Raw genomic sequence first — 27,500 nt, 5'->3', positions numbered from 1 at the left:
AATCACAAAAGAAGTCACTAGATATGCACTCACTGATAAGTGGATATTAGCCCAGAAACTTAGAATACCCAAGATACAATTTGCAAAACACAAGAAAATCAAGAAAAAGAAGACCAATGTATGGATACTTCATTCCTCCTTAGAATAGTCATTGGCTTTTGTTGGAACTCTCAGTAGCTTTATCTGCTCTTAATGCACCTTGCCTATTTCCTCTCCCATCAAACTACCTTAATATTATTAGTAATCTGTAAGCCCCTGCGTAGACTGCTTCTGCCTTCGGCTCTTCTTTTCTCTATCTCTACCCTTAAAAACTTGTCTTCCCTCTTTCTGAAAGAACCATTCCTCCCTTATCTCGGTCTAGGTATATTGTTTCATTGAGCAGGGAGCAGCGCCTCCTTCCCGCTCTACTGTTCCAGGTATCAGTTTATAGAGCAGTTGGCAGAGGACTTGTTTCCCGTCCTCCAGAGCAAGTGCAGATAAGGCCAGGTTTTGTTTTCCCTGTATGTGTGGCTAGTTCCTGTTCCAGTGCTTCCTATCACCTGGCTCAGTGTGTCATGGTGTATCTATGTCCCTGATTGCTTTAGCTCAGCCTAACCACTGCTCATTATACCACTTGATGGTAAGAACTCTATCTCATTTCTTCGTCGTCATTCCCTTAGTGGGAGTCACTCAGATACTATTAATGAATGGCTTTGCCACGGTCATTCTGTCACAGTTCTGTCTACTATCTACCGCCACCAACTTCCTTCCAGACCAAGGTGCATCTCCTCCTTAGCCCTGTGTATCACAGCATGGATAACATTTTAAATTGTTTGAATGATTTTTTTTTATCTCCCATTGCTAGTAACATAAAGAAGAAAGCTTCTGTGTTAATTTGAAGGAACATTGCATATTTCATACAGTTGATCCTTAAGGCATGTTCAAAATACATAGATAATCTATTGAACATGCATATGTAGCTATGTACTCTGCCTGTTTGCCTGTAAGAGTGTATTTCCTCTCCTGCCTCTGAAATTGCAATGGCCCGCTCAAGCACTGCCATGGTATCCTCCGCAGTATTCTTCCTCGCCACATAAAGAAACATAGTCTCATACAGCTACTTGTCATTTTAGGTTTGATAAATTGAATTTTTGTCAAGCTTGTAAGTAAAGGCAAAGTCCCACTGACATAAGTGTCCACTATTAGTAATGGTCACAAGTGGGGAGGGCCATATTTCACTTTCTGATTACAGCTCCGTGGAGCATATGCTAAGCACATTGCTGAACTGTGATTAAAGCATTCAGATACATCGGAGGGCAAAGCTTCTGGCAGACAGACAAGTCCCATTGGTGCACACTGAGGGAGCAGTAGCCAAGGACAGTTCACTCTGCAGCGTAACGCTCTTCTTTGATGTCATTATTGTTTCCATTAGGTATAGCCATGTTGATTTCCCAGAGCTATTTCCTGGACCTCATTAATTTATTAGTGAGTTACTATATTTTTTTGCAGTGTGCAAGGGAAACAACCATGATGCCCCGATCTAGCCAACCATAGGAGTGAGTGACTAGTCTGAGAGTTAGCTGCATTGGTATTAAGATGTCTGGTTTCGAAGAGGGTAGAATTGAGTGTGAGTAAGCACAGTAGAAAGTCAGTGCTCTAATCCAGGGAAATAACGTGTATTTGTTGAGCAAAGATGGCATTTGAGCCTGGCTGTGGGGGTGTGAGGGTTATTCTTGTAGAGAAATGGGGTAGCATTGGCGAGTGGCCATGTATAAAATCATGGAAACCTTAGCTGGTTTGGGGACCATCCTCTGAAGAGCTTGAGAAACTGAATGCTATAATGGAAGGTGGATGATGAAGCTAGAAAAGGTGGGTTGCAGTTAGCTTCTAGCAGGCTTGGAAAGCTAAGGCATATCAACTGTTCCCAGCAGTTGGCTCTATCCAAGATTCTCTATTTCGAGAGCAGAAATTATTTTCCTGTAAGTAGCCTATGGTAAAGGTAAGACTGTTTCACCTTATGGTATTTACTACCCTAAATGTGCTTGACATGCGTTCTTCGATTCTTACAATAAGCTTGTGTTATAAATACCATTACCAACTTTTTTGCTAAGAAAATGAATGGAGTCTTATAGACATTAAGCAACTTTATTATGTTTACACTAACATCAAGAGTTAAAAGAAGCCTGCATCTAATTTGTAGATTGGGAAATGACTCCAAAGACTCTCAGAAGAAGTACTTCCTTTCTAAGTTATGAGTTAGTTCTGTCAGGATCAGACTCAATAGATGGTTTCTGATAATACATTAATGCTATTTAAAACTTTATAATATAGTCATAATTGAAATGAACAACAAAGGCAGTTTACAACAGAGGAACTTAAGTGGCCAGGAACACATTATTATATCAACATATGTATCACTGTCAAATGAGAGCGTTCAGACTGAAGTGTCACATGTGGACATGCTTGGCATTTTACTTGCTATGTGGTACAGCTGTTCTATAACCTGTGAGCGAGAGGCTGCAGCATTCCCTCAAGTCATATCTGCATACAGATTACATATTAATCCATCTGGGACACAATTCACTCATTTAGAATGCAGGACTTTTACCAAAAAAAAAAAAAAAAAGTCTTTGTTTTCATTCATATGCTCTGGCTTTTAAATTCATTTAGAAATTCAGATGATCAGCTAATATCTTATTCTAAAAGGCAAAGAAAAACACTAACCATGTTCAAAAGTACAAGTATGTATAAACACTAGAAACCTGGGGCCAGGTTTCTCTCTCTCAATCCTTCTGCAAAATGTTCCTTTAACACATACAGGTAAAATAAGGTCATGGACACGGTACAGCTCGGAAAGAGAACACAGGAGGTTTCAGGTTAGTCTAAGTAAGCCCTTTTGCCCATCTGGACTTTTTTAGCCTTTTTCTATTCGGGCAATGTTTTTCTGTCAGAACCATGAACACAGGAATTAGCTCCAGATGTTTATAGCTTAGTTGCTGGTTCCTGGTGAGAGGCACATGCCCTTCCATTCCCTTTTCTTATTCTTAAAGATCTCGCTAGTATTTGCAGAGCTCACATTCTAAGTCAGATTTAGCTGCATGCTAACTAACCTCCGTGCTCTTCCCTGTCGGTCCCCTACCACAAATGCTTCCACCCAAATGCAGTATAGTTGTCATCTAACCTGAGGCCATCCTTACCAAATGTTCCTGTTCAAGGAAATTTAACTAAATGATACTTTATTTCCAGTAAAGACACCACAAGAAAGAAAAAGTATAGACCAGTTTTTCAGATAAACAAAGGTGGAAACATTCTCAACAAAGTGCTAGCAAACAAAATTCAGGGATATATAGAGAAAATCACTCACCTTGACCCTTTGGCCGTGTTCATGGAATTACAAAGGGTTGTTAGGCATATGTAAATTAATAAATGTAGCACAGCATATAATTAAATGTATACACAAAATCACAGAATATTACTATTGATGTTGAGATGGAATTTGATAAAGTTTAACATGCCTTCATGATGAAAGTCCTATAAACATTAGGAATAGACTCAGCATACCAACTATGGGTTTTTGTTTTGTTTTAGATATTTTCTTCATTTACATTTCAAATGCTATCCTGAAAGTCCCCTATACNCTCCCCCCCCAGCCCTGCTCCCCAACCTACCCACTCCCACTTCCTGGTCCTGGCATTCCCCTGTACTGGGGCATATGATCTTCATAAGACCAAGGGCCTCTCCTCCCATTGATGGCCGACTAGGCCATCCTCTGCTACTTATGCAACTAGAGACACAGCTCTGGGGGATACTGGTTAGTTCATATTGTTGTTTCTCCTGTAGGGTTGCAGACCCCTTTAGCTCCTTGGGTACTTTCTCTACCGACTATGTTTTATACAACAAGTCTAACCAACACTACAGTAGATGGAGACCAACTGAGCATTCCTCTACAATCAGGAATGAGATGAGGCTGTCCACTCTCCTCTTCCATGTTCATATAGTGCTCAAAAACTTAGCTCTAGCAATTAGAGAAAGACACAAAAGGGATAAAATAGTAAAGGAAAATGAGTACTGTTCTTATTTGCTGATGACATCATTCTGTATTTAAAACACCATATAGAATCTCCTAGAAAACTCTTAAGCTCTAATAAACAGTAAGCTGAGGACACAAAATATTAAGAAAAATAGCTTTCATATTTACCAGTAATGAACTCTCAGAGGAAGAAATTAGGGAAAATGCTCATATTAGCATATATATATATATATGTATATTTGTGTGTGTATGTATAGATATACACACATGCAATGTCAAACATATGTATATTGTATATATGTGTATTACATATACTACATCAAGCACATACATAGATATATATGTAATATAGGTATACATGTACAGAAGCTANGAATTTATCTACATAGAGAAGTTCAAGACTTTTACAGTGAAAACTTCAAGGCATTTGAAAATGGAAATCAAAGAAGACCATAAATGATGAAAAGACCTTTCATTCTCTTGAATTGGAAGAATTAATATCATGAATNGCTAGCTATAATGCCAAAATTAATGTATGGATTTCAGCGTGACTCTTATCAAAATTCTGATGTTATTTCCCAGACCTCAAAAAAGGAATTCAAGAATTCTTAAACTGTTACTAATAATTATTTTTCATAGTCTAAATTTTTTAGAGCTAATATTAACAATGACATTATTTATTTATTTATTTATTTATTTATTTATTTATTTATTTTTAGAATAAGACTAGTAATTTGGGGTTTGAGACTTACTTCCAATAGTAGTTTTAGAGTATAGATTCTAGGATAGCATTCTGTAGATTCCAGGGTAGGACTGAACTTACTTGGTTCACTGTAGTAGCTTTGTCTTTATGTTGAGGAATGTAGACATTGCTTTCTCTTTTATAGTGTGCTTAACATGTATAGAAGGATATTAGAATACATCTAACTCGTGAAATGTAACTGAAAGAACACAGAGCTGTCTAGACTGACTTAATAAATGAGAACTTCCAGCACTCTTGAAACTCTCTGTCTTCTTCCACATATTACCCTACATTGTACTGATAATAGACTGTGACCAAAATCAAATAGAGGATGAAAGGGCTTATTTTGCTTACAGTTCCAGATGACAGTCTATCACTGATGGAAGTCAGGGCAGGAATCTACAGGCAAGAATAACTGAGTAGGTCTGCTTGCTGACCCATTCTCTGGTTCATTCATTGGCCCTCTTATGCAGCACAGGACACCTTATAAGGATATAGCACTACCTATAGTGGATTGGGTCCTAGTACATGAAGTAACGACCAGCACAATTCCTCATAGACCTACCTACAAACAAACCTGATACAGATCATTATTCAGTTAAGATTTTGTTAGGCGTTTCTAGGTTGTGTCAGGTTAACAGTTCATTTTAACTAGCATAACTGCTCTCCCTTAATACACTCTCTCTAGATTTTACTTACTCTAGATTTTACTTACTTTTCTGTAGCTTTCACAGAAGAGGTATTTTAAAACTAAAATCTAGCATATTGTAGACTGTATGCCAAGTATCTGAGCATAGTCTTGATATGGTTGTTTTTTCATGAAACACAATAGAACTCAATGAGCTTAGTTGTAATATTTTTACTGTTTGAGGTTCAAATACAATTTCTTTAGGAGTCATATACACCCCTGCTCCTCTCTCAAACATCTCCTAGATCCCCCTCACTCCCTCATTGCCAAATTCTTGCCCCTTGCCTTTGTTAATAACACATGGAGCTCAATTTGTGCTGCCCATATACTCATGGGTGTGGAGCCAGCCATCGGAGCTTGGTCAAGCTACCCTGGGGCCACATACTTTAACAGAACTGACTCCCACTCCCCAGCGGCCCTCAATAGCCAGTTGCTCTTCAGTTGGGGGGGGGGGGGCTCGTGCTGGAATGTCGACTGGCTTGATCATTTCCTGGTCTTGTGCTGACAGCCATAGCCACTGTAAATGCATGAGTACTGTGGTCCTGCCATGTTCAATAAACACTGCTCTACTGCAGTTCTCCCTGAGCTCTGGACCTGACAGTCTTTCTGCCCCATCTTTAACAATGTGCCTGAGCCGTACAGGAGGAGAGTGGTAGAGAGGTCCCATTGAGGCTGAACACTCTACTGACGCAGATTCGATTTTAAGTCAGTTTTCCTGAATTTCTACAGATAATTTCAATGCGATCAAAGTAAAAAAGAAAGCTTTGTAACCTTATGTTAGTCAGCCTTCTCTCTATACCAGAACTCCGAGTTAGTCAACAGATGGTCTGTTTAGATTCACACTTATGTGTTTCAGGCCTTGCTTGACTGGCCCATTGCTTTTGGCCTAAGGCATCATATTCTAGCAGGATATGACAGAGTGACAGTGTTCCTCTAACATCCAGGAAGCAAAAGAGAAAAGAAAGCAGGTGTACCCCTAGTGCTTCCCGTGCCCCCCACTCACCCCACCTCTAAAAATCTCAACTGCTTCCAAGTATGCCAAGCGGGGTACCAACCTCCTAGTACATAAACCTTGAAGGACACTCAAAATCCTTTGCTTTTTTTGTAAGATTGGCAGTAATAGTTTCTGTCTTTGTACTTAATCTTTAAAAAAAAATCAGAACTTTCGTTTTCAGTTGAACTAAGAGAAAAAAGAGTGACTGAGATATTAGCCCAGCAGCCACATTCAGTCTTATAATCGATTATGCTGTGTCTTATGTATTTGGGAGAGTTATGCACCAGGCCAGGGCTTAATAAAGTCAGCCAGTTAAAATCAGTGATTATCAGCATGACATGCACGTGACATATGAGGTCATGTGCACGGCCTCGTTGGCTCGGCCACAGGCAGGGCTGATGAGTCTAGTAAAGAGGGTACATGATTACTAACGAAGATGTGGATAAAACTAATGCAATTGGGTTTCTTAACTTTGTTTTTAAAAAGTCAGCATGCATGTTTGTATCAGTCTGCGTGTGTGTGTGTGTGTGTGTGTGTGTGCGCGCGCGCATGTATGTGGATGTATGTGCAGGTATGCATGTGTGTATACAGGTGTCTTTATATCTCCATTAAACAGTTTGGTAGGTGGAGAGAGGCAGAATGTTCCTTCACTAGGATGCATGAGTCTCCTATTCTGAAATATTCAATATGCAATGAGGGCTTGGCTTGCTTTATCCAAGTCAGAATCTTATCAGACTCATAGAGCTGAGCTTTGAAAACAAGTGCCTTTTTGTGTACAGGCTGGTTTCCTATGGTAGGGCAATTCATTAGCGTGTATAAACCACACAATTTTACTTATATATAATTCTTAACCAGGTATTAAAACATTCTGCTATTTGGATATTCTAATCTTTTTACTCTGTTTATGACATTATTCACAAGATTAGCTGCTTTTATTATGTTAATTTTATTAAAAACTACTTTATTGTTTTTATTTTGTAATTTTCTGTTTGGCTTTTGTTTTTAGGATGGACGTTTGAAGCCAGGAGATCAACTTGTCTCAATAAACAAGGAATCTATGATTGGTGTATCATTTGAAGAAGCAAAAAGCATAATTACCAGAGCCAAGTTGAGGTAATATGATAGGATGAGTCATTTAGCATCTTTATCTAAAGGCACTGACTAGGATATCTTAAAGGGCTCACTCTATAGGAACACGGCCTTTGAATTTACTTGACTGTATTTGTTGCATAGCCACAAAGTAATCTCTTTAAATCGTAGGTCAGAATCTCCTTGGGAGATAGCATTCATCAGACAAAAGTCTTACTGTGGCCATCCAGGAAATATTTGCTGTCTATCCCCACAAGTGTCAGAAGACTGTGGACCTCAAACCTCAACATTTAATCTTCTTTCCTCTCCCTCTGAAACACTAGTTCCAAAGACTTCATCCGTTCCCCAGAGTCAGGACTCCATTTTCCCTTCTTGTAAAGCAATTCAGGTAATCTTAAATTGTAGTTTATACATTCAGTCTGTAAATCTCTTATGTTTTTTATGTTGGTTATGTCAATATAGAATTGTAATTTCATTAATGATGCTTATTTTAAGTTAATATCTCCTTGAAAGATTTTTCCTTTTTAGATTTTTATCATGTAAAACAGATTTTCAAGCTAATGCACCCTTTCTTTAAAAACTTAGAAAACACCAACCTAAAACAACGTAATAACCATAAAGTTACAACTAGACATCATTAATTCTGCAACTATCTGTTTCTACCTGATGAAGGATAGGTACTCGTGTGTGTGTGTGTGTGTGTGTGTGTGTGTGTGTGTGTGTGTATACTCGTTCAGTCCTTAGTTTCTTCCTTTCATGCTGAGGCTAATCCTGATCATCCTGTCTATGGATAGTGTTTTCCCCACCCTCGAATGTATGTCTTATGAAATAATTCACCTTACTTGATTCTAAAAAAAATGAGAAATTTATTATGTCCAAAGTAATGTTCTCGCTTTAAACTGCTACATGGTCCTACTAAATCACAATTCTAAAGTAGAGTCTAAATTCTTTAAATCTGCGTTAGGAATGAAAAACAAGAAACAGGTAGACTTTGATTCAATAGGATAAGTTTCTTAAGGGCAGCTTCTGTTCAAGGTATATGGTGATCAGAGGGATTGTTTTCTGTCATTCGTTGGACTGGTTCTTTTACAAGGCAAAGGGCATGGCCTTCTGTTCTGTCATCCTTAGACACGGTAGAGCTAGAAGCATTGTTACTTTCAACTGTGAAATGCTTTCTTTGAAGATGAATATAGCGAATATTAGAAACTTCATATTTTTTGGAATATTTCTTTGATCTTTTTAACCATTCTGTTTATGTTAACACGAGCATCTAGTTCGTACTTTGACCTACTTTAGAAAATGACATATCATCTCCCTCATTTTTTTCCACAGACAAAATCTGAACGCACTAAAACAGAACACAGTCCAAGTACTTCTTTGGACAGCAGCCCTGCAGATACATCTAATGCAGGTAAATTCACAGTTGATTCCTGGTTTGTCTTTCAACTCCTCTTTTTCAATGAGGAAAATAATATGACTCAATAGCTCTTAAAGACAGTACATTTTGCCTTTTTTTCTTTCAATGAATAGAAAAGCAAAATACGTGTATTGTTTGCTGCTTTCTATTAAATCTTGACTTTTGCTAGAACTTTCTTTGAAAATAGAGTTGGAATTTTAAAAGTGCTTTATAATAAGTGTCTGCGAAGCTGTACTAGTTAACAAACTGTTTAACCAAGTAAGGAAATTAAGTAACGAATAGTCAAGATATGAATTGCTGTCTCTTTACTCAAGTACTGGAGGAGTATATAAGTACATCTTTGAAAGCACAGTACAGATGGAACAGAGCTTAAGAAAAAATGTTTGTTTGTTTATTTTAAAAAATATTGTATGGATATAAATTAGAAAGGACATCCATAGTACCTTTCATATTATTTTTGAGTCACTCTAAAATGACTTAGTGAATTAAAAATAATAAAATCAAATCAAAATGATCTAAGATATACATAGGAAAGGATTTTTATCAATCTGTAAAGTTCTTATGACTCAAATATTCAGAATAATAATACCTCCACTGAAATCATCTCCAAAAGTTAAAGAAATTTAGAAGCTATTTAATATAACTAAAAGGCTAACTATATATTCTTAAATAACAATTCAAATTACAACCCACATGTATTAATTTTTAGTACTATTAATTTTGCTAAGAATTACAAAATAAAAAGGACTGGTTTGGATTAAGTTGCCACTGGAAATGAACAAGTGGCACAGTTCATAGATAGAGCATATGCTTACCAGGCATGCAGGAATGAGGCCATGTATTCTGTCCCCATCACACACACACAAAAACCGAAACCAACCCAGCATTAGACTTCACAGCAATTTATGCTGTGTTCATCATATGTTTCGTCTGATTGAGAGAAGTAGTTTCCAATGGGCTAGTAATTTTTTAGCCAAAATTACATACCTTTTAATTACTGAGATTTAGTGATTCTTAGAAATACTATTAATTAGTATTCCTTTCACATAATTAACATCCAGTCTCTTGATAGAGTGTTTTTATTTTAAATTGGGAGCTCACATGGAAAGAAAAAGAGACATGAATAAAGTGGCCAGTCTAAGATGTGGTGTCAGAGTTGCTCCATGATGAAAGTTGAGATCTTTATTTCTTGATTATATTGTAAAACATTAGTTATATAACATGCTTAATACAGTTTCATTTTTTTAAAGCAACCAAACAAGTATTCCCCTTAGCCACTTATTTAGGGTACCTTTGCTATATGTTATCCAGTTAGCAACAAACAGCACAGCAGGATGTTAAGAGGATCTTTCTGTGAGTTATTTAATATTATAGTAAAATAAATCATGAGGGTAACAGCCTCGTTACTCAAATCAGAAAGCATGTGAATATACATGTATTTTTCATATGTAAGCACATGTGCATGTATTTTAAAATTTGCACAATGTAAAGACATGTACAATGTCGACTAAGGGGAAAGGGAGGGAGGAACTACATTCAGTGGAAACAGCCTTTGATGTACATGTGGTGCAGGAGAGCGCAAGAGCAGGCTGGGAGTTTCTAACCCTTCACCCTGTGTTCTTAGCTCAGTAACCCTGAGAAGGTTGCTCCAAGGGGAAGTTACAACTAAAGATCACGGGTATCAAGCCTTGGCATTATGATTGGTACATGGTGTATGCTCAGCAGTATTTTTCTTATTAATCATATTACAGAAATTTAAGCTAGCATGTACTTCTGATAACACTCTGGCACAAGAGCCTTGACAGAGAGCAGAAGTGAGTGCTTCTTCCGTGGGAGTCAATTCTGTGTCCTCCTTCAACCTCCAAAGTGAGGGTGGAGCAAAGGACTCGGCAGTATGCAAAGGACAATTAGGAAACATCAGCTTCTCAAAAATGAGACGTGCTCTAAGTCTTAAAGGAAGCAGGCAGAAAACCATCCTAATTTAAGGAAGTTCCATGAGCCAGAACACAGAGCTTAGATAGGTGACGTGCCAGAAACCTTCTGCAGCAGGTCTGATGGCAGCATGGATCTTGCAATAGTAAGTAAGGGGACACTTGTACCAGTGATTATGAGAAAATGTGCTTGATTTTGGAGTAGGGAAGTAACTATTGAATAATATATTTGAGAAAGTCATTTATAAATATTAAAATATTAACAGAATGTTTTTCTAGGATAGAAATAGCGTTAACTCAGCTCCACTTTTTATTTCCACATATATATATGGTAGGCAAGATATTACTGGTTGGAGGTGGCAAACCCTCTAGTTGTCTTTAGATAACTTGCATGAGTTATGATTTTCCCATATTAGCCTAAGTATCACCTTCTAGATTCCTTTAGTCTGTGTTCACATGTGTTAGTTAGTTGTCTCATTAGTGTCACCTAATAAAGGCAATCTAGGGGAGGAGAGATTATTTGGGTTCACAGTTTCAGAGGGAACAGTGAGTCTGTTATGTTGGGAAAGACATGGCTGAGTAACTGTATGGCTGTGGGATTCTGTGGCGAAGCTTTCCACATAGTCACAGTACCAGGCTACCCATTAGACTGAAAAGAGAAGTGAGTGTCAACCATCAAAGGCCCGGCCATCCTGACTTACCTCACCCACAAGCTCCATCCCACACACATCCCACAGTTTCCATAACTTCTGTAACCTCCCCCGGTAATACCAGCAGCTATGGACCTAGTGTTTAAGTTATGACCCAACTGGGATAGTTCACATAGAATCATTGCAATGTTTACTTTTAAAATGTAAACAAGTTTTAATATTAACTTCAGTTACAATAAACATAAGATGCCTCTACTCTTTCTGAGTTATTTACAATGTAAAATTAGTTAGAATTTTTAAGATCAGCATTGTACATGAATATATTTTAAAATTATCTGTCCATGATATAAATTAATCTGAGAACTCAGAATTGTTTACTGCGGCAGTAGGGTGAATAATATAGAGTTTATGAGTGAACTGTAACTAGATTAAAGCTATTCCTGAGGGACTAAGAAATGGTTTTATTATGTTACTGGTGTAACAAGTCTTAATTCCTTTGCACGGATGGGAAAAGTACCTTCCAAGGCTTCATGGGATTAATTTTACAGTGTTAATCATACTCTTACAAAGCCTTTCCTTTCTTCTCATTCTCAAAAGAACAGAAATAGGCGATCCAAGAATGATAAAGTCTTTTCCCCAAAAAGAATGAGCAAATGGGAGGTTGGAGGGGGGGCATTAGCAATTGAGGTAGGGTCTTTATGGCTTTTACAACTCTGAGCTGTCAGCATGAGCTGGTGTTTTGTGCACTCACTTAGAGAGTTAACCTGAATGCCAGCATGTAGAGAAAGATAGACTGAAGTAAACAAGCTTTGTTAAGGCCCGGTGCTTGCTGTTAAGCTGAGGGTTGAGACAGGTTTACGTCACTTCCTTGATCCTCGTCACTGTGTCTCCTTTTCAGTCTTTGTCATTGTCTTCCATGACTTGACTGATTTTTACCATTATAGTCTCTGTCAAATATCAGTTTGAATCTTTCTACTGTGATGAGAATTTAGTGATTACAAAAAGGGACTCAGAGCAACACTAGTTTCTGGAGTCACCAGAGACTAGAACTAAGGTTGTCATCGCCTGGCTGTGCCACCTGGGCCAGTTTCTTTACTTTGTCAGGCCCTGGTTCGAGGCACGAAAATAATAACACTGATGTCATTTTTGTTATTATGAAGATTAGTGAAATCAAGTCTAATTAATTCACTATCTTCGTACAGGTAAAAATAGAGCTAACTTGTTATTTCTGCTTTTGGCTGTACCAAATTTTTATGCTTAGCAGTAGGAAAACAGTAAAAATGTGTGCCTTGGTGTGTGTGGTTGCCATGTGTGTCTGCTTCTCTCTCTCTTTCTCTCTCTCTCTCTCTCTCTCTCTCTCTCTCTCTCTCTCTCTCTCTCTCTCCTGCTCATCGCTTTCATCTACAAACTTCCATTTGAATTCAGTCATTCAGGCCCAGTTAGTGTTGGGCTGGAACCACAGAAAGGGTAGCTTGTGTTCACCTGATCTTAGTGATCCTTAATTGTAGGTCAGCCACTAACTTGAAAATATGTCTCAAGATGAAACCTTGAGGTTGAAAAGTAAAGTGTTCCTACCTGTCTTTGTTCTCCCATTCCGTTTCATCCCATGGTGATCTTTTCTACTACACTGTAAGTTTGCTATAGATTTTCTCATAATAGATAAAAGTAGAGATTTAATATTTTTTAACCTCGTGGACAACAATTAGATGTCATGATAACAAGAGTCTTTCTTGTTATTACCAGATCAGCCCTTCTTGAGGCTTAATTCCATTTGGAGCTAAAAGTCAGTGGCAATTATATATATATATATATATATATATATATATATATATATATATATATATATATATATATTCTCCTAACACCTATAAGCTATATTAAAGGTTTTGCATAGAATGTTGAGGATGTGTTAAAGGTTTAGAGGAAGACTCTTTATTTTCATATGTGCTTCTTATGTTCTTAAGAAAGAGAATGCAAATCATTTTGTACTTAGAGACAGATGCTCTGAGAAATTAAAAAAAAATTAAAACACTGCATAAAGATGTGACATTTCAAAAAGTTTTTTCTCTTCCTCTTGTTTCTATGTAGAACTGGTAAAATACCATTTAAGAGTGTATTTAGAATAGTGACAATTTAGATAGGAAGGATTGACATAAATTGTAGAAATTTGTCTTTAAAACTATGGCATATTAAATCGTTTCTCAAGGCCTGGCCTCTGGTGGCACCTGATTTCACATTCCTGCAAACGGGGAAAAAAGCATATCCCCCACACAATTAAGCGCATTGAAAGCACAGAGACACGAGTGCAGCGTGGATTTCCTTTAACTCTTAAAAGTCCATTTCTACTGCTATAAATTCAGTCCTTCTGTAAAATGGAACAGGATTTTTAGCTCAGAGAGTTACACTGCCACATTGTCCTTTTGTATATAAGTGTTAGAAGTTGCACTTAGAGTTTTTCTAGAACATTTGCACAGTTCTTATAACAGCACTGTCTTTTCCAGTCAACGAAATACCATGGTCTTTGACTGTCCAATGTGGTTTTGCTTGCTTGAACAGAGAGGTTTTTATCTTACAGTTACCAGGGCATTGTGAAGAGGCTCATAATGGCAGGTATCCATCTTTAGGTTAATGTTTCCATGAGACTTCATAATGCAAAATTAACTATGCTGCATATTATATGTTTCGAAGCTCAAGAAAAGCTGATTTACAGGGGAAAAATTCATAAAAACAAAAGTAAGACCTGCCAACTGTTTAACCAGAATTATTTTTGAACAGCAGGAGCCCAGAACACATCTTGTCAAATGAAAAGTTCTATTCCAATTAGATTTCCAGTTAATATGCACCCTGTCGTCTCCTAGACATTGCTCCAGCCTGGACTGATGATGATTCTGGACCACAAGGAAAGATTTCCCTAAATCCTTCTGTTCGCCTTAAGGCAGAGAAACTGGAAATGGTAAATCCCTTAAAATCATTTTCTTCACAAGACAGCGGGGAAGAACTGCCTTGTTCTTGGAGAGGAGGACATTGTAGAGTCATTTGTTTCTTGAAGTAGCTTATTTAATTAAGTGAGTGACAGTTTGGGTTTCAGTTATTTAATAACATTTAGATTTAGAAGTTCATAGTACTTCATTAGTACAAAACAAACAAAGTCTTTGGCTCCTAAGCTAACATGGAAATTAGTTTCTTTCCCTTTGGCTAGAGTGATAGCTCAGTGGGTAAACATGCTAGCCATGGAAACATGAGAAGCTTACTTCAGAACCCACAGCCTACAGGACTCATATTTTAAAAAGATGGCCTAGTGTGGAAGCACAGATAGGCAGCTCCCTGGGTCTCGCTGGCCGGTTAGTTGTACTGGTGGGCTTTTATGGTGACTCCACACAGGCTGATGCTATCTTGGAAGGACAAGTCAACTGGAAAAGAAAAAAATATGCCTTCTTCAGGTTGGCTTGTAGGCAAGTTTGTTAGGCACTATCTTGATTAAGGATTGATATGGGAGGGCCCAGCCTACAGTGGATAGTGCCAACCCTAGGTAATTGGTCCTGGGTTGTATGAGAAAGCAGGCTGAGCAAGCCCTGGGCAGCAAGACAGTAAGCAGCACCCTCCATGGCCTCTGCTTCAGTTCCTCCTTTCAGCTTTCTGTCTGGAATTCCTTCCCTGACTTCCTTCCATGATAGAGTGAGACCCAAGGGTTGTATACTGGAATAAAGTCTTTCTTCCTGAGTTGCTTTTGGTCATGGTGTTTATAATAGAAATAAAAACTGTAACTAAGACACCAACTTAGCCTATTTGGGGAAGCTCTAAGCTAATGAGATATCCTATCTCAGAAAACAGGATGGGAGGTAAGGTTACTGAGGAATAACAGTTGATACTGTCCTCTGGTCTCCATCCAAAGATATGTATCTATATATGTGTACCCCAGCACACACACATACACACAAAGAAATATATGATATCTTAAAAGCTATCATCAAAATTATGATAGAGTGTACTAGCCTTTATATACTGTAGCAGTAAGTGCAATGAAGTAATGCAGTATTGTTCATTATTTTTAAAAAATAAAGGATTATTAAATCATAAAGAACAAAGTAATCAGGTCCACATGAAATTTAAGGAGATTATGGCAGTGCACTAAGGTACTAACAGATAATCCTAGGAGGAGAAAAATGCTAAGAGCATCATGTCTAGAAACAGAAGATGAGTAAAACACAAAAACTAAAGGTGAAAAGTGCTTTAAATTTGATAGTTACTGAGGGACTGAGGAGACTGTACAACATCTGTATACATTGCCAGAACTCAGCCCTCTGCCTCCATGAGAGTTATAGACACGGACTTTCATGTTTATAAAAGAATATGAGATTGAATCGCTAGAGGAAACACGTTAGGATTAGTATAAACACCGTAATAATTCCTATCTTTCCTTACAAGTACTGCCTGTCTCAGCACCAATTTAGACCTTACTAGTATCTCAGTGATGATCCAGTCTACCTCTTTTTCCAGCATTTTCTGACTATGATAGTTTGGGCAAATACTTCCATACTTTACATATTTGCAGCATTCCCCATCATGTTGTACTGCCTTAAAATCTTTTTTTGTGTCCTGTTTTATTGATGAGATTGAATATTTTTTCACCCATAGTACCTACCTGCTTAATCCCCCATTTTTTGCCTTATAGAAGAGAACATACATCTTTCTCATCTGTCACTAGTTTTCAGGAAGAAGCACCCATAAGAAAAGACAGTTCAACACGAGGAAAGACTGAGTTTTCCTTCTCAGAGAACCCTTCAGAAAGGAAAACCCAAATAAACGGAGAATCTGTGTGCACATAGGATACACTTTAGAACAGGGAGTGGCCAATGGCCAGTGTTGTACAAGGACTAGGCAATGGGAATATGATGTGTCCTAATAGTAATAGAAGGGAGACTTCAGAAGGCTGGCTAAGTTAACAGTGAACTGTTAGAACAACCATAAAAAGCATACAAGAAAGGGAAAACAGTTTCCAACCAACTGTTGAACTGATCCTGGGTGTCCCTAATGGAGGAGTTAGAGAAAGGACTGAAGGAGCTAAAGGGGTTTGCAACCCCGTAGAAAGAACAGCAATATCAACCAACCAGAGCTCCCAGGGTCTAAACCACCAAAAAAGGAGTACACATGGAGGGACCCATGACTCCAGCTGTATATGTAACAGAGGATGGTCTTGTTGCGCATCAATGGGAGAAGAGGCCCTTGGTCCAGTGAAGGCTCAATGCCACAGTGTAGAGGAATGCAAGGGCAGGGAGGCACAGGTGGGTGGGTGGGTGGGGGCACATCCTCATAGAAGCAGGAGGAAGGGGAAGGGATAGGGTGTTTCTAGGGGGGAAATTGGGAAAGGGAATAACATTTGAAATGTAAATAAATAAAATATCCAATTAAAAAAAAAAGAAATGGAAAAGAAACAGTATGGTAAGCTGTGATGAATTGTATATACAGATAACTTTGAAACACAATACTAAATAAAGTAAACCTTAGTTTGCACAAAAGTATGTAATGAGTATCAGTTTATACACAGACACCATATTCAGAGAAAAAGTTTCTGGGAAACCAGAATTGGTTGCAATAGTGGTTATCCACAGCGCAGTGGTTCTCAGGGCCAGTAGTATGGTTTTCCTCCACTGAAGATATTTGGCAGTAGCTACCATGCTGGTTGTCAGGAAGACTGTATCCAGATTCCCGTCCAGGACGAAAACTTAGATTCTACAACTCTATGTCCTATAAGTATCTAACAATTTTTGCTAGCAAACGTACAAAATATGTCTCATTTTACTTGTAACTTGAGGAAATCAAATGAACAATATTTCATTTCTGATATTGTAACAAAATGAAGATGTGAAAACAACAAATGCTGTTAAGAATGTAGGAAGCTAGCATGGTTTCTATGTTGCGGCACTTGTACCTGAGTACACCTAGTTGAAGAACAATTCAGCAGTGGTAAAGTTGATAATATAGCCTGTGGCTCAGTTCCTCCATTCATGAGCATACGCAGTAGAAGGACTTACATGCATTTATTAAAGAAGATATGCATAGTGCTTTATAGCAAAAAATGGTGAGGCAGTTATAAATGTCTATCAGTCAGAGAATGCATGACAAATTATATATCTGTTCAATGAAATACCACAGAGTAAGTGAACTATGTATGTAGGCAATACTGAACAACTGTGAAATTACTAAGTAACATAAAATGAAATTAATTTGTAGTTATACTTTTAGATTACACTGTTTGTATAAAATTTTAAATGCACAAATAAAAGTGTACATTATTTAGGGTACATGTACTTAGGTACTAAGTAACATTTAAAAATAGACAATAATGTAATGACCTTAGGGTGGAATTTACTGTGAAGAATAGAAGAAGCTTTCAACTTAATCTGTAGTCTCATTTTTTAAGAATATGTATAGATTTTAAACAAATATCATCAAATGTTTTAAGATAGCCAGGCTCTTAGGTGTTCCTTGTATTCTTTTTTAAAAAATATTTGTAACTTTTCAAGATGAATGCACATACACAAAAGCTACAAATCTTTCTTGAATGTTATGTATAGAATAGTTAGGGCTTTGTTAGGGTAGCGGGATGGTATTAGACCAACTTTAAACACACTGAAAACTCCTCCCTGATACTCTGCCTTCTTCCTTTTTCCTTCCGCTGTGCCCAGCCAGTCGTGTGCCCATATAATAACAAATGCTTTTGGTAATGCTGTGTCCTCTCTACACTTGCATTAAATAAAATATTGTTCTTATTATAATTATTTACACATTATTCTTACCATATGCTTTGTGAGGCTAGAGGCTATATGTTTGTTGATATCATTGCACAGAGTTATGTGTTTGACAAAGAGTAAGCATGAAATACATGTTTGGTTTAAGAAGTGCTATTTGAACATTTTCCAAATGGAGAAAATATTTATCAAGAATACCTTTAATTTTGTTTATTTTAATTTTAATATGACTGACACCATGTTATCTTGGTGGAATCCACTAGTAGGCCTTTCAGACAGTTCTTGTGCTTTAAAATTACTTTGGGGCCTATAAAACTAGAGACTCCCAAACGGCTGTGTTTTCCATTGGAAACTTAATATTCTTACCATTAGGAAGCCCCAAAGGAAATATCCAGGAGCAGCACATTGCAGCCTTTCATCGACTGCCTATTCCACAGTCATTAAGTCCTTGTAGACTGTATTCCACCATCATTACTGAAGTTCCTTGTAGACTCTTCCACCAACATTGTTGAGGGTCCTTGTGAGTCAAGGTCGCTGATTATGTCTTCTCTTTCCTTTCTCCCCTTTTATTAAGACAAGGGTGAAAAGTGCTTGTTCTTCTGATAGGAGACTTCCTGAATGTTCTCCAGCACTTCTGCATTGGCTAGCACATAGCCCCAGGACCTCATCAGGGGCAAAGTGGGCTTCAAATGCCTTTTGGCTGAAAATTATGAGTGTTCTCTCTCAGGCTATCGAGCATGGGAAGGACAGTGGAGGACAAGTGGGAGCATCTCCATCTCTGTTTGTTTTTCTTTTCTTTCATCCAAAGAAAAGAACCTGACAGAAATGAGTGTTAGGGAAAACTTTTCTTTATTTTCCAGTAGTATAAGTGTATCCCTAAACCAGCCAAAATTAAGAATATTTTCCATTTAACCCAATTCTATCAACTTCATTTATACTCTCAAGATAGCAACCAAGTGTTTTTCATGTTTCTTTTTTTTCACATGTTATCTATAAATTTGACTTCAGTAAATTTTTTTCTGTTATTTTTCTTCTGCAAAATCACATAGGCTAGAAATAATCTTATATATGGTTCTACAGCCATGTTTGTAAATCTGGCATTAGCTAAGGTATTTGCCATGGTAGGGGTGAGGGTTTTGGGCAAGTGGAAGACTCAAGAAGGTAATTTTTTTAGGTAGTTAATCTACAAACAGTTAGCAGACTGCATGGATTCTAAGTCTGGTCACGGTTCCCCATGTTGATTTTGTTTTCTACTGCACTGTAAAACATAGATGTAGTTGAAAAGTTTTACCCCAGAGGTGTCAAAGCTGCCTCACATAAGTCCACTTCCTCCCAGGCTCTCAATTACCTCGGTATACAGCCAACAAAGGAACAACGTGAAGCCCTGAGAGAGCAAGTCCAGGCCGACTCAAAGGGGACTGTGTCTTTCGGAGGTAATGTCTGAAGTGCATCATGTTCTGTTATCACAGTTGGTGGACGCTGTTGTGACCTATTTTTATTGAGAAGATTGTTCTGTAAGAGGGAAATGAAAACTTATACCATGCTAATACATATTCCTTAATTGGTACTTTAAAAATGGCCATTGTCACTAACCTGGCTGGGTCAGCAGAAGGGAGACCTGTATCAGAACCCATCAGCTCCAGATACCATTGGTCGATCCCAGTCTTTTTGCCTCTCTTTGCATGTTTTATTTTTTATTATATAAACATTGCTTTAATAATTACAAAAGATAGTACAAAATGTAGAAATTTTAATTCACTACTATGGAGATTACATCTATTTTTTTTTAGCTAGTGAAACAGGAAGTTTTTGTCATACTGCATAATCATTTATTCTTAGAGATGGCATAATACACCAAGGTTCTTGGCATATTAATGGTTTCTCAATAGATGTTATTACAAATCTATATTTATTACAGTTTTTATAAATGTGCATTTCTACTTTGAAATGTAACAATTTCTTCTCTCTTAATAGGATAAATCCCACCCCACCCCGACACACATGGTTTGGAACTTCCATGTTTGTCACTAAGTTATTTTCCAAAAACCGTCTCATGTCTGTCTGTTCTATTAGACAGAAATGTTTGGATATAATGGTAACACTTTAGACCTCATAGCATTTGTTCTATAGTATACATAATAAATGCTACATTGTATCATTTTTAAACATCGTTATTGAAATAAAGAAATTAACCTTATATTTTTGAAATGAGGAAAAACAGATATTTGAGATCCCATTGCCTCTTGAAAATCACCCCCCCCCCAAATAATAGTAACAGGAAACAGATATACTCACTACCACCACCACCACAACACACACACACACACACACACACACACACACACACACAATTTATAAGAACAGAAGATGGGCCCAGAAAGAGCAGTAAATACACCAATGTGCAGAAGCAGGTAAATCCAGGCATCTGGAAATGGAAGGCTCACAGGGAAGGCAAGCTGGTGTGAAGTACCCGGTGTAACTAAAGGCTGGTTTAGGATACACACTGAAATCAGAGTTCTTAGAAATGTGTGATACGGCTATCTATCCATGCTATTTTGTCCCTTTCTCAGTATAGCATCTATTATTCCAGGGGTGAACTTAAACTTCCTGGGGGAAAGAAGTATATTACACTGAGAAATTAAGCCAGAAATAGTATGGAACTATACTTACTAGAAGCCAGGGAACTTGGGGAATTCTGTGGTGAGTCATTGCTCAAAACATGAACCCAGATGCTCGGTGACATTTGCATCCATGTTGAGAATTATAGCAGGAGATTTAAGGTGTGTGTCTGGAGAATCTAAACAAAAAATGTCAGCAGGCCACCAGATTGTTTTTCTACAGTAAAATATTCCTGCCAGTTGACAAAGCAAGTTATGCATATAAAATTTCCAACCAACTTTTTAGTACCTTATTAATTGTTAAGTATAAACTCAAAATCAAGGGCTTCTGGATATTTGATAAGATCACAGAAAATATGGAGCTGCAAAGCATCAAACAAACAGATAAAGAGAAGAAAAAGTAATGATGAGAGCAGAGATAACTTTAGATATACTATTTAATGTTCTTAGAAAGACAAGAAAGGATAGTGTGCCCATGAAATAAGAGCAGGAATTGTAAAGTCAAAGCAGAGAACATTTGTAAGGATCCTTTGAGATCACAGTATAATAGCTGCAATTACAACTTATTGAGGATACACAGATGAATAGACCATTACTGTCCGCAAGTTACAGATTGTTCTGATACTTAACTTGCTAAATGGCCTGGTAAGTTTAAGAAAGCCTGTCTCGGGTCTGATTTGCTCATCTGTAGAACAGAAAGACCTGCCTCAGAGGATGTTGAGGATGTTGTGAGGGTGACCACTAAGCACATACAGCTGTTGCATGAACATTGACTGCTGCTGTTGTTATCAACCCTTAGATCCCTTCAGCCTGTAAAGCCAGGTCATAATGTCTTTTATTTTCCCAGAAACATTGTATGCATAATGTGAAAATTAAAGAGTTAGATGTCCGTGATATGTGTTTGCTTTTTTATATCTTAATTGTGTGTCAGAGCTAACTGAAGTGAGATTAAATGGTTTCTGTATTACTTATATCACATTTACATTGCACTCTGGTCAATACTGTTTTGGGATAATTTGTGTAAGGTAAGCTGAAGCTCATAATTTCCACTTCTCAGAGAAGGAAGTAATAGCTGCTCAAATGAAATTCAATGCTGTGCTCTTACCAAAATGTGTTAATTTTAGATTTCGTCCAGGTTGCCAGAAGTTTGTTTTGCTTGCAGTTGGATGAAGTAAATGTTGGTGTCCATGAAATCCCCAGCATCTTAGACTCACAGGTAGTGTGTGTGCTCTACAGCTGCTTTGTCTTAAGTGTTATGGGCCATATATGATGCCCTTTCTCCTGTTCCCACTGGGTTTTATTAATTTATTTTAAATTATTTAGTTATTACTTATGTGGATGTGTGTGCTTGTAAGTGTAGATGCATTTTTGAGTTCAGGTATACATGTACATATATGTGTGTGTATGTATGTGTGGAGGACAGAGGTCAACCTTGGTTATCATTCCTCAGAAGTTAACCACTGGTTTGTTCAGATGGTTTCTTTCATTGGGCTTGAGCTCAAGTAGGCTTGGCTAGCTGACCAACTAGCGCCAAAGATCTACCTGTCCTTCCCTGCCCAGTGACACCATCTCGACTGATAGTTTACCTGGGTTCAAGGGATTGAACTCCAATCCTTAGGCTTATGCATCAAGTAGTTTAAACACTTAGCCACTAACCCCCACCCCCTACAGTGGGATTTTCTTTTTTTTTTTTAGCATAGTATACAAATAATGGCTGAGGATATAACTTAATAGGCAAATAAAATGCTACACAAGCATTGAGACCTGAGCTTTGGTGTCTAGTACTCACATAAGAAGTAGGACTTGAACACTCCCAATCATATCCCTCAGTGGGCAAACAGGATCTCTAGTACCTTGATGGCCAATTGAGCTGCCTTGATGAATTCAGTGAGAGCTGATCTCAAATAAACTTCATAATTCTATCTTACTGAAGCAGTAGTTCTTTAAACTGTTCTGTGTTCCCAGCGGGTGCACACATGTCTACACGCACATGTAACCTTTATATTTTAATATGCCTTCACTAGCTCAATGACTTGACTACTTCTGAATTTCCATATGGATAGCACATTCCCCCAAATATTCCTGAGTTAATACTTATTAAATCTATATTTCATCTCTGCTACCCCAGACCTAATCTGGGATGTGGCCCCTGGGGCTGCTTAACAGACTCTTACATGGCTGGATGTTTTCTCTCCTGCAGCTCTTAAGTGTGATCTCTCTGTTTCCTCATCATGGTGATTCTGCCCTTCCTCCTCCCTTCATCCCTTGCCCAGGAAATCTAAAAGTCCTGTCTCTGTCCCTCTGCCCAGCCATTGGCCGCTGGCAGCTATTTCATCAATCAAAGCCAACTGGGGGCAGGGGCCTTCAGCATCTTACAAGCAGACATGCCAGTTCCAGTGTAATTAATTTAAATTAATACAAATAACATTAGAACCAATTCCCAACATCCTACCCTTTTGTTAATAAAAAAGGCCCTTTTCTCTCAGACATAAATTTAGCACAACCATACAATTATGTAAATTGTAAAGTATGAAATACAACAGCATATTTGTCAATTTAGATAAAGTACTCTATCATCTATCCTGACTTAAAGAGTTTACAATTCTAAACCCGAATTATGTTCCGATTTTAACTTGCATTATCATCTGAAAACCATCCTTTCAAATCTATATCATCTTCCTCAATTTAAACAACTTAAGTTTGATTATGAGACTATAACTAGTCTTCTACCCCATTAGAAATCCAAGAACGAATTAAATATTACCTGGATATGTAGGAAACACAAAAATATAGCTTCCAAAACTTAAATTATAGAGACAACTGACTACCTAGACAGCCCCTTATTCCTCAAAACATTGGAGCATCTGTCTTCAGCCTTCTGGCCCAGGATCATCTGACCTTAAATAAAGCAGAATCTATGAAGGACTAGCTCACTGTGTCTTGGCAGAACTAAGCTGTCGACTGTCTCACAACGTATGTCTTTTCTTAGACCATATTTTTTGTCTGTAGATTAATTAGGGCAATATTAGTCCAGTGGTTGCCTTGCCATAATTGGAGCAAGTCCATATGAAAGTTATGATGTTCATTATCTTCTTTGAACCATGAATGGGGTACTGTCAGAAGCAAACATGTCTCTAGTCAAATGATCTTTAATAATGAATTAATATTAAATGTCATAATCTGTGAATTTCTGATTTTTTTTGAAGATTCTATAAAGTGTATCTGAACTGTTAAACCTTGACTACTCTTAGCTATTTCTATTTGAATAGTATTGAAAATACTTTATTATAATTAAATCAGAATCTAATATAACCATGAGTTTACTATCTGACCTTTAATTTGTGTTACTAAGTCATCCAAAACTGTTTGGAATAGCAGTTATAGAAGGACTGGGTCAAGGCCTTGTATTCTTAAATGAGTCATATTGGCACAATGCCTATTTAAGAGTAACAATATTAATTTTAAATTTTGTATCAATATATAAAATTTATACCAATGAGAACCTTAAATCTATATCAATATATAAATTCTATACCAATGTAAGAAATTATAACTTCAAATTTGTATCAATTATAAAGATTTCTGTCAATGTAAGATTATGGCTACACAATGTTTTGATTAGTAATAAATTTAGTAATCCATCCCTTCTATTTTCTCCCTGTTCAAAATTATGACTATTTCCAAATTATCCCTTAAAATGACAACCTATTTATAATTTATAAAATAACCATAACCAGACACCCAAACCTAAGGAATCGGGAGGACAACTCTCCACAACTTCTTCCTGCTGAATAGGAGCAATGAAAATTCCTTAAAGGGGTAGAAAGGGGTAGGGAATTAGAAAAATTGGCTAGACTTAAGGCGGCTAACTTTAGCATGTTATCAAGTCTCTATATGTTTATGAGGCTCAAGATCTGACTGAAGTTCTGAGATCTGTCTGAAAGGCTGGATGAACCAAGTCCATTAGGAATCAACAGCAAATCCTGAAGCTGTTCTGGAGGCAAGTCTCTGGACAGCATCAGGGAGCAGGGGGCTGGAACAGAAGGTCATTTCAGCATCCTCGCGGATGAATTTTGCCAGAGCTACAAATTCTGCAATATATGAATTTTACAGTCAAAATTTCAGTACTGTTAAGATATTCATATAGATTGTTCAGATTGTACAGATCAGTTAAGGATGAATTTTGTTCCTTATTTGAGCAGGCAAAAGACAACTCTTTTTATGAATTAATTTCATCAGTAACTGATGGTAATAAATCTTCATTCATGCCATGTGAAGGATGGCACGATGACTCTTAAGGATTCCACATCAACAAGATTTATTGTCTAACTTTACCTGATGTTTTGGCTAGAGATATTTTCATGTCTAAGCCAGTTATAGCGCTGGTCCCATTGAGGAACCAGCAGATCAAGTTCCCTGTCCTGTTGGATTTTCTCAAATCTTTCTTTTCTGTAGCCAAGATCTTAAGGGGGTCTTCCCCTGTCATTTCTCATCCATGTCACTCTGAAAATGGTTTAAAGCCTTTTCTTTCCTGTTAGCGTAAATAGAGAGCCTCTCTCCCAAAATAGTATGCCCTTGGTCCAGTAACCCAAAATCATTAAAGGTATAGATTGATTTGATTTAGTAGCTTGACCTCTATCCCAGAGGATGTTTAATATTATAACCACTAATCTCATAACCACATGCATTTTGATAATTAAAACAATTCAGAGCAATTAAAACAATCTAAAATATTATTATCTACCTGAGATAAGGTCTTCTCCTTATCCCCTGCTCATGACCTACATGAGATCAAAGCCTAAGTTATTTGTTCATCTGTATATACTTAAATTCTCCCTTCTAGGGGAGTAATACCTCTGTGGGTATAGATATATGCCCCCTTTCTGTTTATTTAACTTGAATTAACATGTTTTTATTATCTGTCTGAGATTAGGTCCTTCCTCTTATCCCCTGCTTAGGACCTTCAATTTGATCAGAGGCCTCTATTTATTCATCTATATATTTAACTTGAATTAAATTCCCTTCTATTCCTATTTTTAGGCTTCTAATTTGCCATATCAGGCTAAACAATCCCCAAATTCTCTTATAGACTACATTCAAAGAATCTGAGTATTTGCCCCAGCATAGACCTTTAAAAATTTTTTTTTCATTTAATCTCAGTTTTATCTCTGTATATTTGTTTTCTACATTTGAGATCAAAGGCTTAAATTTCTTTAAAACTCTTAAACAGTTACCATTATACTCTTTTCTGTCCTTAAAAACAATTAAATCAAATTTTATTCATCTGCATTTTTCTGGTTGTCATATGGCTAGATGTTTTCTCTCCTGCAGCTCTTAAGTCTGATCTCCCTGTTTCCCCATCATGGTGATTCTGCCCTTCCTCCTCTTCTTGTCCCTTGCCCGGGAAATCTAAAAGTCCTGTCTCTGTCTCCCTGCCCAGCTATTGGCTGCCAGTCACTCTTATTTCACCAATCAAAGCCGACTGGGGACATGAACCTTCAGCATCTTACAGGAAGACATGCTGGCTCCCATGTAATTAATTTTGTATTGATATAAATAATATTAAAACCAATCCCACCATCTTACTAAAACATAAAAGCTGGCCAAGCCCAAGTGTGGTTGCCCTGACTTTCTGAGTAGGGGATTATCACTAAGTGTGTAGATGTGTTCTTCGTCCCAGTCTCTCTTCCATTCATTTGTTGCTCTCTGCTAGTTCCTTATGTTTTTAGCTACTTTATACTGTGTTCATTGTTACTAATAAGCTAAGAGTATTATTAGATTCTTACTATTGATCTGAAAAATGGCATTTTAAGTGATTTTTGTTATGATATTAAATATTATGGTACTTACTCTATTGGAATTGTATTAAATTTATAGAATGGTTGGTTGTGAACTAAATATGACTACTTTCCTTTATCATGGTTCTTGTTTTGAGAAAAGTACGTGTTCCATCTGCATCTTAAATTTTCTATCAGTTTAATTACCAAATATTATACTTAGTTATATTATTAAAAGGAATGTTTATTTCTTATCACTGGTTTTAATTTTATGTTATGAGAATATACCTAGGTATATGTAACTATGTAAATACTGAATGTCTGCCTCTCTAGATTACTTTCTTGTGTTTCCCCACCTAACCCAATGGTTTATTACCATAATATTTGGGGGGGTCTAATTATTATACTTATATATAACACTTTACAGCAGATCTAATAGAATCCAAACAAAATAGTTTTTAGTGCCTACATTGTTATTTTAAACTTATAGTCAATACTTTATACTCAGAACTTCTTCACTTTGTTAGTACTTCCATTTTCTGTAAACCTATAATGATATCCTGGTATAACTTTATATTGAGAATTCTTATGTATAACCTAGCCACCAGTTTTCCAGTTGTAGATCAAAGGTCAGAATTGGAGAGGTTCACTGAATGGACCTCTGAGGAAGACCTGTAGGCAGATGGCATCCCAGAGAAGAAGCCCTAGTGAGAATAAGCACATTTTGAAAAGCCCAAAAGTGCGAGGTTGTGGAGAAATAGGAACACTCCTCCATTGCTGGTGGGATTGCAAGCTTGTTCAACCACTCTGGAAATCAGTCAGGCGGTTCCTCAGAA

At 37.3% G+C, this 27,500-nt stretch overlaps 1 protein-coding gene across 5 annotated transcripts in view; it reads left to right on the top strand.

Moving 5' to 3' along the window:
- Positions 1–27,500, top strand: part of Stxbp4 (syntaxin binding protein 4) — a 149,715-nt gene that overhangs the window by 22,151 nt on the left and 100,064 nt on the right. For all 5 annotated transcript variants that reach the window (XM_029546535.1, XM_029546537.1, XM_029546534.1 and 2 more), the window contains exons 5-10: positions 7,440–7,546; positions 7,694–7,910; positions 8,855–8,933; positions 14,379–14,473; positions 19,606–19,702; positions 22,012–22,103. In XM_029546535.1, the coding sequence (XP_029402395.1) occupies positions 7,440–7,546; positions 7,694–7,910; positions 8,855–8,933; positions 14,379–14,473; positions 19,606–19,702; positions 22,012–22,103 (687 nt within the window). The remainder of the gene's footprint in view (positions 1–7,439; positions 7,547–7,693; positions 7,911–8,854; positions 8,934–14,378; positions 14,474–19,605; positions 19,703–22,011; positions 22,104–27,500) is intronic.

This window comes from Mus pahari, chromosome 14, assembly GCF_900095145.1.
Source record: "Mus pahari chromosome 14, PAHARI_EIJ_v1.1, whole genome shotgun sequence".
Taxonomy (NCBI): Eukaryota; Metazoa; Chordata; class Mammalia; order Rodentia; family Muridae; genus Mus; species Mus pahari.
The sequence above is the reverse complement of the archived record's forward strand: the minus strand, read 5'-3'. Positions and strand labels throughout refer to the sequence as shown.